General features: G+C 44.3%; 1 protein-coding gene across 7 annotated transcripts in view; it reads left to right on the forward strand.

Moving 5' to 3' along the window:
• ADAM22 (ADAM metallopeptidase domain 22) overlaps positions 1–16,794 on the forward strand; it is a 274,548-nt gene that overhangs the window by 217,459 nt on the left and 40,295 nt on the right. For 3 of the 7 annotated variants that reach the window (XM_069729469.1, XM_069729471.1, XM_069729470.1), the window contains exons 26-29: positions 217–234; positions 4,304–4,498; positions 6,839–6,939; positions 9,903–9,969. In XM_069729469.1, the coding sequence (XP_069585570.1) occupies positions 217–234; positions 4,304–4,498; positions 6,839–6,939; positions 9,903–9,969 (381 nt within the window). The remainder of the gene's footprint in view (positions 1–216; positions 235–4,303; positions 4,499–6,838; positions 6,940–9,902; positions 9,970–16,794) is intronic. The other 4 variants (XM_069729473.1, XM_069729474.1, XM_069729475.1 and 1 more) reach the window with 2 other exon arrangements.

Raw genomic sequence — 16,794 nt, forward strand, 5'->3', positions numbered from 1 at the left:
CGTGGTGTCAGAGCTGCAGACAACAACAAACTCCGGAAGCAGCTGCAGAAACTCAGCGTTGGACCTGGGGAGGGTGAGTAAAGGGGAGTTGTTGTTTTTTTCTGAAATTTAAAAATCCCTGTAATAGAATTTAGAAAAATGTTTTTTTTTTGTTTGTTTTCCTCACTTATTCGATATGTTTAAGTAATGATTTATTTTTTCTTTGACATGAAAAAGAAACTATCGGAGAGAAAGGTAAGTGTTTGCCCCGTGCATTCTGCCACATCTCATCACTTTCACTAGTTTACTGTCTTTTTTTTTCCATAAATACCATTTATATGTCCCATATTCTTTTTCATGGCCGATGGGCTCTAGGAATGACTAGCGATCCCGTAAGAAGTTTTCAAGCATTTGTTTCATTTTGGGCAAATTTTCTTCTCAGATCTTAGCACCATAAAATAGGAAACTAACGCTGCGGCGCTGCAGCCGTGCCGCTGTCCCGATCACTGCATGCGGATGCAGCAGAGCTGAGACTGTTAGATATGGCACAGCTGCACGCAAACTCCGAGACCTTATATGTCACGCTCTGCTTTGCTTCATGCTTAATCCGGATCAGGTTCTAGTAACAGATCGTGGTCTCCTTTTTCCGTTTCCATGTTTGTCTGTAAGAAGCAGCAGCAGCCGATGGGCAGGAGCGTTTTTGGTTAGACATTGTCTCAGTGTGCTTTGTGTATGAGATACATATCAGGTACATGTCTCCACATATTGAAGCGTAGGCCCTATTCCCGTGTCCACATATCCGGACTGGTGGTCTGGAGCCCACTCTGCCATCCGGCACCCAGAGCCATTCATCAGCCTATCCTATATCTTCCCTAAAACTTGGTTTAGACCCGAATTATTAGTATTTTTCTAGAAGACTCACAGGCGTCAAGAAAGCCGAGATACACTATATGGACATAAGTATGTGCCCCCTCCACATTACAAGCTATCAAAGCTTGTATTCCCCATACATAGACACTAATATGGAGTCGGTCCCATTGCCGATAGAACAGCTACCGCTTTTTCGGGACGGATTTGATACGATTTTGGAGGTGCCTGTGGGAATATTTCTGCATTTGTCACGACAGACACGGATGTTGGGGAGAGGCCGGGATCACAATCTCTTTTTTAGTTCATCACAAAGGTGTTGGATGGGGATGAGGTCCGGGAACTGTGAGACCGATCATATATTTCCAAAATAAATACCACCGACCAAGTATGGACCTTGTGCATGGGTACACATCACAGAAAAACGCAGTTAAATGCTCACATAAAAAATACAAGTTTATTAGGTAACAAATAAAAACATATATCAAAACAGAAGGACAGATTAATGGACACCATGGAGGGGAAGTGAAACACTATGTGGCGGTACAAATTGCCCAAGGACTACAAGATCCCATACTGCACACCCATACTAATAATTATAATGAATTGATGAATACATAAATAACCTATGGCCTTATCGCAGGAAAAAGGATCCATATCCCTATGTATAAAGGCATAATAGCGAAACACACAATATGGCCACATACATCTAAGCATAAAACACTAACGATACCTGGTATAAGTGACAGCGGGAAGTCTAGAGTTCACCCCGACGCGCGTTTTGGAGCATAAAGCTCCTTCCTTAGATGTATGTGGCCATATTGTGTGTTTCACTACATAGTTTCCCACATAGTTGGAGGCTACAATTATAAATTATGTCTTGTGCTGAAGCATTGAGATTTCCCTTCTCTCGAGCGATCCTTGAAAAACAAGCCCCTAGCATTATCCCTCCACCACCAAACATTATAGCTGACACAATGCTGTCAGGGGGGAGGGGGAGTAAAGTTTTCTTGGCATTCACCGAAGCCAGACTCGGCCATCAGATGCCAGATAGAGAAGTGTGACCCGTCACTGCACAGAACACGTTTCCTCCAAAGTCCTTTGGTGGCGGCTTTACACCACTCCATCCGACACTCGGCATTGTGCTTGGTGATGTACGGCTGCATGCAGCCGCACAGATGTTATACACCAGGGGACGGATTTTTCACATCTGTAGCAATGTGACTGAATGAAAAATATAAATGCAACGATAAATAAAGAGGGGTGTGCCAATACTTGTGTCCATATAGTGTATGATGGATATGCGTCCTACTCCTGGAGGATGGGATTTGGTGGATCTACATGGGCATCTATGGTGCTCATATCTCTCTGGCCAAAAATAGGGACTTGGGACTTTTCTTCTTAGTAAAGAATGGACGTTCAAAAGGTTAGACCTCCATCCATTACTCAATTAGGGAAACAAGTTTTGGACGTCTGACTGGTGAACATTCTTCCCTCTTTGTATAGAATAGGTAAGAAAAAGTTTAAGAATATGGACGAAAGTCCACATTAAAGGGAACCTGTCCGCGGGGTCTTACATACGGATGTAGCGCAGACCGTGGATTTTTTATGTTGGAAGACAAAGGGGCTTGTAACAGAATCTCTTCTTGGATTCTACAACTACAATTTGCAAACAATGAAGTAGCGTGAGAATCAGGCCTGAAGAGATCTTCGGATGAGCTCATTTTCTTTCCAGCTTGATTTTTCGCATAGTTTATCTCATCAGATCACAATATTCAGAGTTCAGTGGACAAACGAAACGTTTTCATAAACATGTAGAAAATGTTAGCAAGCCTTATAAATCCAAGCTGCTTTGTTCACAGAAATACAGCATAATTTCACTTAAGAAAAATTATAAAAAATTTTTGCGTAAAAACAACAAAAGATGTGGATTCGATGAAAATATTTGATTTGACTAGATTAGATTAAAATCAATTGGACTAAAAGTATCACAGGCTGAAAATGTCTATTGAAAAATTTGAAGTATAAAAAGTTTCAATATGAAAATGAGAAAATAGTGGAAAAAAAAAATCATTGCATAAATACAATGGGGAACAGTTATCAAAAAGGAAAAAAAAAAAAGTAACTAATCACATTGTGGCTCTCATTTATCTGTGTCAATAGATTTTTATTCATTTTTCCAAACAGAGAAAAAAAATAAAAGCGCTCATTTATCTCAGATGCTTTGGAAATGAAAGTTACAATCTGATTTCAATAACATTTTTTTTTTCCAGGGAATCGATTATCAAAAATCTCCTCCACTGGTATTAAGGTCATTGACAAAGCACAGAAAAAGTATTGAACGCCATTGTACTTTCACGATCCTACATCTAAACAGGAGTTGTATCCAAGAAGGAGGCCTCCAATAACCAACCATGTATGTTATTGCCGACGTATGGCTCTCCAGCTGCTGGAGAACTACAACTCCCAGTATACCTCAGAACATGCTGCGACTTGTAGTTTTCCAACCACTGGACAGCCACAAGTTGGAGTTCCCCCGATTCCAAGAAAGAAAGGTGCAAGAAAATCACAAGGAGGCAAGATGGCAAAATATTCCCTTCTACCCAAAACGCGTGAACTATAAAGGTGCACGCTTATGTGCCAAGTCGTTTCCAGAGCTATCTAATTAAGATATTTCTATGCTGCTAGGAAAAAATTGTGTTACCCCATCCCCGATGTATACACTTACCTAGAGCTTAATGGTGTTGACCTGCGAAAACCCGCTCCATTCAAGCTGCCCTCGGCTTTTTCTGGCAACCTCACGGAGAAAGAATGGAGCGGCGTTCTGGCATCCGACCTGTCCGATCTGCCAATCCCTTTTATTATGAGGCTAAAAATTCCCCATGCTGCCGATCGGTTACACCTAACCGATCAATAAGTTATGCAGATAGATGATAGCTTGTTTTCACTGGACAACCCCTTTAAATAAATGTGTCTTCCCGCGTATAATGTGACATGCACACTGCTATATAGCGCCCACGTTACACGCATTACATACATATTACACACGCTACCGCGTTCCAACAGTGTCGAGGGAACAGTAGTGAGCGGAGGACAAAGACCCTTTGCAAACTCTCTCTTATCAAGTTACAACAGCTGGTAAAGAAGCCGAGCTGCTGAGATTTGGAGAACCATCCAGTCCAAGCCTTGGGTTGCAGTTTTTTCATCTGCAGGCGTAATATTGGTTTGTCATCCTGAGCTTTGTCAATGTCCGTAGGTAACCCAAGAATCCGCCTCGTAGAGAGCCCCATATCCGCTGTCTGTCCCCGGAGAGCCGCGTGTTGCTGTCCTGTAGTGAACCATACATGTCCCATTTATCCTCTCTGTCCTTCCCCTCTGAACTAATGCTTTTATGTCTGTGTCGTTTCTATGTGCGTTTGTCTTGTTTTCTGACTTTACAATATCTATTATGCTTTAGACAAATACCCCAGGGAGATTATGTAAAAAAGGCTGGAGATGTCGACTCCTTTTATAGCGACTTGCCTCCCGGAGTCAGCTCAAACTCAGGATCTAGTTCTAAGAAGAGGTCTGCTATTCTGTCGCATTTTCAGATTTCTGCCTGTTCCATCCCACATTATTCCATTAGTCAGAACATTTCATTATTTTGCAGAAGGTTTGATTCCTTTTAATATTCTTGTATGTGGAATAGTGATAAAGGAAAACCATAGTAACTTGACTTCAAAGTAGCTGTAGCTCAATTCCTAGGTTTGCTGACGCCGAAATTATGATCTGTCCTTTTAAATTGTCCATTGTGACTTTCGACATCGGATAGTAAGACCTAATAATGGACGGTGTCTGGGAATACAGCATTGAGAGTTCTAAATGGGGAGGATGGGATAATTATTGTTCCTCCCCATTGCACAGATTTGGACGTAATCTTTGGGTCACCCACAATCATCTCGCTTCTTTGAAGTCAAAATAAACAATTGTTGTTAATCTTATATTTGCCTTTCTTGACTACTTGGGTTCATAATTGCATGATACAATGACTCTACTTTCAATGCTTTACTGTGATTGACAGATATAAAAGGATCCCCCAAAGGTGCCTGTACACAGGAGAGAACGATCGGCTATCTCTCCAGACTCCCCCTTACACATGAACTGTCAACTCAGACCAGCAGTTCTGTGTTCTTAAAAGGGAGAGGGGTAAAAGCTGCTGCCAGACAGCTTTGGCAGTGACTTATCTCCCTCTGAGAGCAAGAATATTGGGTGTTTAATCTTAAACTGGTCGATTTTTCTCTTCCCTGAAAGATAAAAACCGAGAACTGCAAATCCCCATACACAAGTCCCCATGCACAAGTCACCATAAATAAGTTGCCATACACAAGTCCCTTATACACAAGGTGCCATACACAGTTCACCATAAATAAGTCCCCATACACAAGTCTCCATGCACAAGGTGTGCCATAATAAGTCCCCATACACAAGTCCCCATGCAGAAGGTGTGCCATAAATAAGTCCCCATACACAAGTCCCCATGCACAAGGTGTGCCATAAATAAGTCCCCATACACAAGTCTCCATTCACAAGGTGTGCCACAAGTCCCCATACACAAGTCTCCATGCACAAGGTGTGCCATAAATAAGTCCCCATATACAAGTCTCCATGCACAAGGTGTGCCATAAATAAGTCCCCATACACAAGTCTCCATGCACAAGGTGTGCCATAAATAGGTCCCCATACACAAGACTCCATGCACAAGGTGTGCCATAAATAAGTGCCCATACACAAGTCTCCATGCACAAGGTGTGCCATAAATAAGTCCCCATACACAAGTCCCCATAAATAAATGAGATTTCCGGGATTTCCAGCTAAGATGTTTGAGATGAATTTACCCTAATGTGTATGGGGGTCTGTGTTCGCACTGCAACAATCTTTGATAACACCCAACAATCGCACATTATTTATATTACTGGACTTTTGAGGGACCTTTTGGTCTCCTAAACCTTAAGCGTCTAGGTGCAAGTGCAAGTCCCACACTTCCTTTAAGTATGGCTTTTTTTTTTAAATCAATTAATAAAGTTTTTCTAATAATATATACTCGGTTTCCATATGTTTATACCTAAAATAAATTATATTCCCGAGGCACAGATAGTTAGCGTCCTAGCTCCTCATTAGAGTAAGGTTACCGTACTTTGCATTGGGCCCTCATTTTTTTAAACAAACCTTTTGCACACATACCTACTGTACCTGATTGAGCAGAATAATATTTAGCATATCCATTATAAATGTATGTCTGCCGTGTGCTAAAAGTCCAAGAAGAAAGTAAAAAAAAATGGCCAAAGTTTAGGCAGCTTTACTTTGTGCCGCCGTTCTATCGCTTTACGCTCTGGCCCTCTAATTAGGCCCCCGTGAAGACGGAGAGGATTCGTAAAAGGTAGCGCTTTGTATTTCTGTGCCACGTTTTTGTTACCCTGTCAGTTTGCAGAGAGTTTAACAAATAGGTAAGTTTGTACTATTTTTTTTTTCTAGTTCTAGTGCCCCAGACCTTTTCCATTTTCACATGAGATTTTATACTATAAAGCTGTAGGAACATAAATGTCAGGCTCTGTTTTATTTTTCAGCAAAATTGCTAATCTAATATCTGGTAATGAACCCGGCCCCTTTCAATTAGATATACAGGAGCAGCAATACCAGGTGCCACCCGCGGGCAAGAGTGGGGCTGATTCTAGAAAAATGCGGACCCATGATGTGCCCTTTATCAAGATCTATGTATATAAAACCAGGGAGCTCGCTTCAAGATGCTTATGGCAAGCAATATAGAACTGCTGCTCTATGAAGTCCCCATTCTTGTGATCCACAGTTGCCCATAAGTGAATAGCTGTCTTCCCACCCATCACTAGAACATCAGGGGTATTTCATAGCTTTCCTCCCATGGTGTTTGTCCAGCACTACAGCCACATCCTCACTTTACGGCAGATGAAGGATTCAGTTGCGTCTATTCTCTTCTTAGGTCTAATGGTCTATCCCATTCGTGGAGTGAAAGGATCCCGGACACTAAACACGTCTCCGATGTTTGTGAAAATGGTCGTCCAAGGAGTAACTCTTGGCAAGGTAAAGTTTGGATTTTGCTAACACTCCGGATCTCGAGGTGGCTTGCATTCCTTAGGTCCCTCATACACATTCGATTTTGGCGATGTTGGTGTCTGATGTGTATGGGGGCCACCTAACTCTCCCCCTACAGATGATCGGGATCGGATCATTGTAATTTCCATTTGCCAATCCCTTTAGCTGCTGCTACAGGTTTCTCTACTCTCCCCATTGAAAACCCATTAATACACAGCCAAGCCAAGAATTCATGTATATGAGCAATTCCAGGAGTCTGAATTAATTTTTGGGTCTTTGTGATTCAAGGACGTTTTGAGGGTGTGGTGTGGGGGGAAAGACTGTCGCTGAGTTTTGTTCCAATTTTCTAGAATTAAAATTGAAAAATAGGTGTTAACAATCCATTGTGTGACTCGAATTGCATTTTTCCACACTTGCCTAAAACTTTTGCACAGTACTGTATACATACCTCAAATGTATACACTATAAGGACAAAAGTATTGGGCCACACCTCTTAATGAATTCAGGCTTCTCATTCAGTTCCACTTCCCCAAGTATATAACATCTGGCCCGGTCCCCCGATGTATAACATCCATCCCCATCCCCCGATGTATAACATCCGTCCCCGTCCCCCGATGTATAACATCCAGCCCCATCCCCCGATGTATAACATCCGTCCCCTTCCCCCGATGTATAACATCCGTCCCCTTCCCCCGATGTATGACATCCAGCCCCATGCCCCGATGTATAACATCCGTCCCCTTCGCCCGATGTATGACATCCAGCCCCATCCCCCGATGTATAACATCCGTCCCCTTCCCCCGATGTATAACATCTGTCCCCTTACCCCGATGTATAACATCCATCCCCCTCCCCCGATGTATAACATCCATCCCCTTCCCCCGATGTATAACATCCATCCCCTTCCCCGGTGTATAACATCCGGCCCCATCCCACATCCAGCCCCATCATCCCAGTATATAACATCAGGGCCCATCCCCACGGTGTATAACATCCACGCCCATCCCCCCAGTGTATAACATCCGGCCCCATCCCCCGGTGTATAACATCCCCCACATTGTATAATATCTGGCTCCACCCTCCAGTGTATAACATCTGTCCCCATCCCCCCAGTATATAACATCTGGCCCCATCCCCCCAGTATATAACATCTGGCCCCATCCCCCCAGTATATAACATCTGGCCCCATCCCCCAGTATATAACAACTGGTCCCATTCCACCCATTGTAAGACATCCACCCCCAGCCCACACGGTGTACAACATCTGGCCTCACTCCCCCTGTTGTATAACATCTGGCTCCACCCTCCCCCGGTGTGTAACATCCAGCTCCATCCCCCTAAGTGTATAAAATCTGGTCCTGTATCCCCCATTGTAAGACATCCACCCCCATCCTCTACAGTGTAAAACATATGGTGCCATCCCCTCGTTGTATAAGATCCGGCCCCATCCCCTCGATGTATAACATCCGGCCCCATCCCCTCGATGTATAACATCCGGCCCCATCCCCTCGTTGTATAAGATCCGGCCCCATCCCTTCGTTGTATAACATCCGGCCCCATCCCTTCGTTGTATAACATCCGGCCCCATCCCCTTGTTGTATAAGATCCGGCCTCATCCCCTCGTTGTATAAGATCCGGCCCCATCCCCTCGATGTATAACATCCGGCCCCATCCCCTCGTTGTATAAGATCCAGCCCCATCCCCTCGTTGTATAACATCCGGCTCCATCCCCTCGGTGTATAAGATCCGGCCCCATCCCCTCGTTGTATAACATCCGGCCCCATCTCCCCATTGTATAACATCCGGCCCCATCCCCTCGATGTATAACATCCGGCCCCATCCCCTCGTTGTATAAGATCCAGCCCCATCCCCTCGTTGTATAACATCCGGCTCCATCCCCTCGGTGTATAAGATCCGGCCCCATCCCCTCGTTGTATAACATCCGGCCCCATCTCCCCATTGTATAACATCCGGCCCCATCCCCTCGGTGTATAACATCTGGCCCCATCCCCCCAGTATATAACATCTGGCCCCATCCCCCAGTATATAACAACTGGTCCCATTCCACCCATTGTAAGACATCCACCCCCAGCCCACACGGTGTATAACATCCGGCCCCATCTCCCCATTGTATAACATCCGGCCCCTTCCCTTCGGTGTATAACATCCGGCCCCATCTCCCCATTGTATAACATCCGGCCCCATCCTCTCAGTGTATAACATCCGGCCCCATCCCCTCGTTGTATAACATCCGGCCCCATCCCCTCGGTGTATAACATCCGGCCCCATCTCCCCATTGTATAACATCTGACGCCATCCCCTTGGTGTATAACATCCGGCCCCATCTCCCCATTGTATAACATCCGACCCCATCCCCTCGGTGTATAACATCCGGCCCCATCCCCTCGTTGTATAACATCTGGCCCCATCTCCCCATTGTATAACATCCGACCCCATCCCCTCGGTGTATGACATCCGGCCCCATCTCCCCATTGTATAACATCCGACCCCATCCCCTCGGTGTATAACATCCGGCCCCATCCCCTCGTTGTATAACATCCGGCCCCATCTCCCCATTGTATAACATCCGGCCCCATCCTCTCAGTGTATAAGATCCGGCCCCTAGTTTTCCAGTGTCAATTTGCTCATATTTTTAAAGGGGTCATCCAAGACTTTGATATTAATGGCTGACATTAATCAGACTCACTTCAATGGAAACTACCCGAGCATTGCCACCACCCAGTGTACAGCGCTGTGATGTTCCGACTCTGTATGGTTTATTCCCTCCTCCGAGGGACCTGTTAACAGCTGATCGTTGCTGGTGTTGGCCGTCCACCGGTTTGGTACTCATTACCTATCAAAGTTATGGGCCACTATTATCCTGGACAACCCCGTTAACAATTACATGTAATGATTCAAACATAAAGACATTGTGTTTTAATATCTTACAGGTAACTTAAGCAGCAGCAGGAAAAAACTAAGAGGAAAGAGATTCAGACCACGATCAAATTCCACTGAGTGAGTACAGCCGGTATTCTTCAGGCCTTGGAGACCACATATGGCTTTAGGCGAATGTCCATCATTGAACACTATTTTATTTTTATATTTTTTTTAATCTAATCTAATTCCTATAGCAGTTGGGTTGGAGTCCTGTTTTTCTGATACAGAGCTCCAAGTCCTCTGCACAGATACAGGGATAATTGATAAAATCTTTCTTGCCTATATCCACCACTAGGGGGAGCTTACTGTATACAATTTAGGCTTTAAGCTAAAAAATAAAACAGTGTGCAAGCTCCCCCTAGTGGTGGCTGAATGCAACCAGAATGCTTCCATTTAACACTACATCCATACAAAGGATCTGTAGCTCTTTTATCACAATAACAGCAATAAAGGTAATTAAAAATGTTGAAAAAACAACAATATTGTGTTAAAAAATGGATATTTTCATAAAGGCTTGATAGGAAAACTTGTGGCTCTTCAGTAGCTCCAGACCTACAAACCACATAGTATCCTGAAAGTTCTAAATGCCTAATTCCTGGGAAATACTTCAAAAGCTAGCTGGCTGAAGGAAAATAATTTGTTTTATTTCTCTCCATGCATGCAGTTCATTTGAGAGTTATAATTTACTAACGACCCATGTAATAATGAGAAAAGAAAAGTTTATATGTTATTATTAGTAGTAATCTACCGTTAGTCCACTCTCTAGATGTGCACTACTATCGGTGTAATGTTAAGGCTTTACAGCAAATTTTTTTTTTTTTTAATTCGTTTATTAATTCCAGAGTAAACAAACAATGCACACATTTACATTTATCATTATTAAGTATACCGTCAGATACAAATGATTACAGAACATCATCATATCCAAAGTTCACAGAAGTAATAAACTGTGCATGTTGAATCACTAGTACCTACAAAATACCTACTATACAACTTAAACAACTTTAACCATTAGTAGTAAGTCGCCAAAAGAAAAACAGATTTAAATTTGCTCCGCAACGATGTCCCAAAACCACATGCCCTCCCTCCCGTGTATATATCTAATCAGCGCAGACTACAGAGTATGATGAGATGAGTTCCATCTACCCCAAATTTTTTCAAATTTACCTGGGCATCCTCTATTATGGTACAGTGTTCTTTCATATGGGATGACCGAGTTCACCAGGTCAAGCCAAGCTCCGAGAGACGGGGAGGAGCTACCCATCCACCTTAACGCCAGCACCTTTCGTGCTAAGAAGAGCGTTTCTCGAAGGAAGATCCCAGTATGGTGATCCCAGGTCTCTGTATCCCACACCCCGAATAAGCAAGTCAATGGTTCAAGTGGGACAGGGATTAACAATAAAGATGTTAACAATGTCGTGACCTCTTTCCAATAGTGAAAGATTACCGGGCACCTCCATATCATGTGGATAAAATCTGCATCACGTGTGTAACATCATAGGCAGTCTGACGCATGGAGGCGACCCATTTTAAAAAGTCGTGTTGGGGTCAAATAAGTCTGATATATAATATATAGCTGGGTCATCCTGTTATTAACTGAGGGAGAAACTTTAGTTGGAGATTCTAGAATGTCTTCCCACTCCTCTCCCAGTGTATCGGGAAGAAGTCCCTCCCATTTCTTCTTTAAAGAGTTAATAGTGAGGCCATCTCCCAGGGATAATAGATATGTGTATAAAGAGGAGATGAGTCCCTGAGGACCCTGTGATTTGAGAATGCCTATAAGGGGTAGAGATGAAATTGCTCGACTTGCACCTGCATTTCACATATGTGACTGGAAAGCTGACCTCAGCTGTAAATAACGGAAGAATTGAGATCTTGGGATATTGTAGGTATCCCGTAATTGTTCAAAGGATACAAAAACCTCCTGGTCATATATATTGCCCACCGAGAGAACGCCATATGAGATCCAGAACTCAGTAGATGGGTGATTCAGTAATTCTGGGAAATAACTATTATACCACAGTGGCATTTTGGCTATTATATCTGTATATTTAATAACTTTTTTAATTTGTCTCCATATTAATCTCGCTTGTCGAAGCAATGGCAGCAAACGGGGAGCACTGACTTTCTCCATTTCCAAAAAACCCAATGGACAGTCAATCCGGGCAGAATGGATTAAATGACTTTCTGAATTAGGTAGGGAGTTGCTAGGCATCCACTTGCTTATTGCCCTAGCCTGCCCGGCAAGATAGTATAGATAAAAGTCTGGTAGGGCTGCCCCATACCCCTTTTTCGGTCTCTGTAGAGTAGATAGTTTGAGTTTGGGTCTAGTCTTCCCCCATATAAAGGACGTGGTTAGGGAGTTTAAGTTTCCAAAGAAAGACTTGGGTATTGGCACAGCACTATGTTGGAGACAATAATTAAATTTGGGGAGCAATATCATTTTAATTAAATTAATGCGACCTGCAACGGAGAGAGGGAGTTTGCTCCAAGTTATGAATTCAGATTTGGCCAGGTCCAATAGTGGATAAATATTAAGTCGTAGGTCCAGCTGACTATATTGAGACATATGAATTCCTAGATATTTGAAACTGGAGACTACAGGTAGTGACATGAGATTTTTGAGACGGGGCATCGGCGCATGAGACAGAGGCATCAGAGCAGACTTATCCCAATTTATATAGAGACCAGAGAATTTACTAAAATTATCAATAGTCGTTATTACTCGTGGTAGTGTTTCTTCTATTTTATCCATAAATATGATCATACCATCAGCATAAAGACCGATGGTATCCACACGATCCGCAATATTTATTCCTTTAATATCCATGGAGGACCTTATGCGTATTGCCAAGGCTTCTATCGCGAGGGCAAAGAGAGCCGGGGACAAAGGACATCCCTGACGGGTTCCCCTATGCAAGGTAAAGGAATCAGAGATAGAGTTATTCACAATTACCCGTGCCCTAGGATTCCTATATAGTGTATCTATCCCTCTAATAAATTTGTCTCCAAAACCGTATTTCTGTAGACATGCGGAGAGGAAAGGCCACTCGAGGGAGTCAAGCGCTTTAGCTGTGCCTAGGGATGCCAGAGCCCAATTATTATCCAATTCTAGGGAGCTATATTGAATCACTGATTGGACCTGCCTAATATTAATGGAGGTACTTTTCCCAGGCATAAAGCCAGTTTGATCTGGGTGTATAAGGTCTAATATGATCGCATTTAGTCTAGTAGCCAAGATTTTAGTGAAGATTTTATAATCTACGTTCACCAATGATATGGGGCGATACGATCCACACTCCAAGGGGTCCTTTTCCTCCTTTTTAAGTACAATGATATTTGCATCATAAAATGTTTCAGGCATAATTTCTCCCTCCCATATATTCTGAAGCACCTTCAATAAAAGTGGTGCCAGGTGGTCGCGATATTTTTTATAGAACTCAACAGGAAACCCGTCAGGTCCAGGGGCCTTCCCGGTGGCCATGTCCATTATAGCATGTTCCACTTCCTCCAGAGTAAACTCGGCTTCCATAAAAGCTTGCTGGGTTGGGCTCAGTGAGGGGAATGTTATGTCTGATAAATAGTCTGCACATTCAGGGACCCCAAAACCACTACCCGACTTGTACAGTGACTTATAGTAATTACAAAAACATCGAAGAATTTCCTCAGTGGAGGATACCAACGAACCATCGAGTGTCCGAATCTGTAGTACCGTATTAGAGGTGTTATGCTGACGTACTAAAAAAGCTAGGAGTGTACTGGCCTGATTCCCCAATTCAAAATAAGATTGACGGGTAAAGAATAATTTACGTTTCGATTTAGTGTCTATATTTTGAGTGTATAGTCTTTGGGAAGTGAGCCACTCCACCCTGTTGCCGTTAGTTTGATTGGCCACATGGGCGGCTTCCGAGTCTTTCAGCCGTCGCTCTATCTCGTCATCCTCCCCCGCCGTCACCCTTTTTATATAGGAGATTGTAGAGGACAGACATCCCCTTAAATATGCCTTTAGAGTGTCCCAAAACAGATTGAGATTCGAGGGGTCTGGGTGAGTAGAGACAAAGCAGTTTAACTGATCAACCGTTCTATCACTAGAATCTATCAGTTTCAGCCAGAAGGGATTCAATTTCCAAGGTATATTATTATTTGACTGACCGTATTTAAGTTTGAGAATAACTGGACTGTGATCTGATATCCCCCTGTTACCATGTTCGACACTATTCACCCATAGTGCTAGGTCACTAGATCCAAATATGTAATCTATACGGAACAGAGACTGTCTAGTTGATGAATGACAAGTATATTCCTTTGTCTCAGGGTGATGTCTTCTGCACAGGTCTAACCATCCGCTACCGTTCATAAATGATGCCAATTGAGAGGGGGATTGAGAAAGGGGCCCCCTTTGCATCTCACCGTCAAGTCTCAGTCTGTCTTTAAGATTATCCATGACTAAATTAAAGTCTCCCATACAGATAACGCTAGCATTAGGATAATTTAGGGAGAAACCCAGTGCCATGCGGAGAACCGATATGCCAGCCGGGGGTGGGTTATAAACACATAATATCACATATTCCCGCATATTAATAAAGGCATGAACAAAAACAAAGCGACCTTCGGGATCGCGTTGTGACTCTCTAGCCTCCCACCTGACATTCCTATGTACCAACAGGGAGACCCCTCTGGAGTAACTGGTGTGAAATGCGTGAAGGGACCACTGCACCCACGGCTTTTGCGTACACTTAGCTGTGTCTCTGGTCAAATGCGTCTCCACAAGTGCTACAATATGTGGATGATACCTTTTAATTTGTGAAAATACCTTAATTTTCTTTCGAGGAGTCTTAATACCCCGTATATTCCACGTCATACATATAATTTCAGATCCCATATCTACGTTTGGGAAAAGGCATAATATACACCACAGCCTGGGCGGGAATCAGGAACATCACGTAGAGCATAAAGTTTATCACTGGCGACTAACAAACATAACAAACAATCAGAACTGGTGTAAAAAAACAAACAAAACAAAATTTGAATAGTGGAGGAGTATAATCCTACCCTCACTGGAATCAGCGTCCGGTATAGTTGATAAACTCAGCACCCACATAGAGAGCTCTAGATTGTGTTGCCATCAGATAGAAAGAGCTACTCAAGAGCCCGGCATACCAGGCCCATCGTATGACCGCAACCATTCGGCTGCCTCCGCCGGGTCGGTAAAGAACAAGGAGGACCCTTCATGGACAATGCGGAGTCGGGCTGGATAAAGCATGGAGTAGATGATGTTTTTATCCCTGAGCTGCTTTTTAACTTCCATAAATCGAACTCGCTGCTTTTGAAGTTCCATAGAGAAATCCGGGAAGATTGATATAGTGGCGTTATTGAATTTAATAGGGGCCTTCTGCCTTGCCAAGCGAAGAATTGTATCCCTGTCCCTGCAGTTGAGGAGACGTGCCAGAAAGGGTCAGGGCGGAGCTCCGGGAGGAAGAGGTCTCGTTGGGACCCTATGGGCCCTCTCCACAGAAAATGTTGAGGAAAATCCGTCTCCCAGGGAGGTTTTAAGCCAGTCCTCTAGAAATTGCTCAGGTTGCTGACCCTCCGAGCATTCTGGTAGGCCAATAATTCGAATGTTATTACGACGCAATCTGTTTTCCAGGTCATCTGCCTTTTGCTTCCAGGCGTTCACAGAGCCGGTGGCCTTTGATAGCTTAGCCTCCATTGGGGTAATGGTGTCCTCTATCTGAGACACCCTTGTTTCAACCTCTGAGATACGCCCTGTCATAGCTTGCATATCATGTCGCAGACGGCCCACTTCAGTATGTACGTCTTCTATTTTCTCAGTGAGAGAGGACCTGGTGAGAGATATGGCCTGCATCAACTGCTCAGATGCTTGTTTAAGAGTCAGTTCGTCTTGTTCTCCCTCCCCATTGCTGTCAGAAAGACGATTTTTGCGTTGATTCTGCGTGGGATTATTTCTGAGAGTACGTGCATTATCTGGGGCATCTTCTCTGGCATATTTCCTTAACTTGTCAGCAGCCCCCGCTCCTTTAGAATGATGCATGGTTATTGACAGAAGATCCCCACCAAAGGACCGAACTTATTATTATGGCAGTCTATTCTCCAACAGCAGACCGGATATGGCCAAACACCGGGGCGCACCCCAAGGAGGCAGCGAGCCAGGCAAAGAATCTCAAATATTTGCAAAAGTATCAACTTAGGAATTTGCCCAGGCACCGAGTCCCAGAGCAGCCACAGTCCTCTAGGCAGAATAGCAGGGAGGGGGAATGATCCCTCCAAAGTTATGGTGCCAGCAGGGGTTGTTTGATAAGGGGGGTGCAGGGCCCAATTTTCCAGGGCACACACCGCTCTGCCCCCTTTATTATTTCAGGGTAGTAGCTCACCTCCTGAATTGCACCGCGATCGTGCTGTATAGTGCCTCTCTCCTTACTGCTGGAGAGTGCGCTGTAGTAATGGCCGCCGTCCCCCTGGGCCCGCCCGCCGCTCCAGACCCGGCACCTGTCTCCTGCTCCCCGGTGTTCCACAGCGTCCCCGCTGTATGCAGATGTCTGCCGCACTCCCAGGGGATCCACCCGGCTTCGGCCGCCGCCGGTGCTGCGTCCTGCCCGCCGGAGCCGCGCTCAAAGATGGCCGCCGCAGCTCAGGGATTTTTGCCGCTCTTCCAGGCCGCCACAGATACCGGCTCTCCAGGGTTCCACCGTCGCTGCCCGAGGAGTTGCCGGTCTCCTGAGGTCTCAGGGCACCGTCTCAGCCGGTGTAAGCTGCAGTTCAGGGGGATTAATGGCCGGATTTAGGTCAGGATGATCGGAGCTTCCATAAGGTGCAAATTTGCACCTCTGAACACTGTTTTTTTTATCTAAATATGAGTCAAATTCTAATTTGCTTATATATATT

This window comes from Ranitomeya imitator, chromosome 6 (genome assembly GCF_032444005.1).
Source record: "Ranitomeya imitator isolate aRanImi1 chromosome 6, aRanImi1.pri, whole genome shotgun sequence".
In the NCBI taxonomy this organism is placed as follows: domain Eukaryota; kingdom Metazoa; phylum Chordata; class Amphibia; order Anura; family Dendrobatidae; genus Ranitomeya; species Ranitomeya imitator.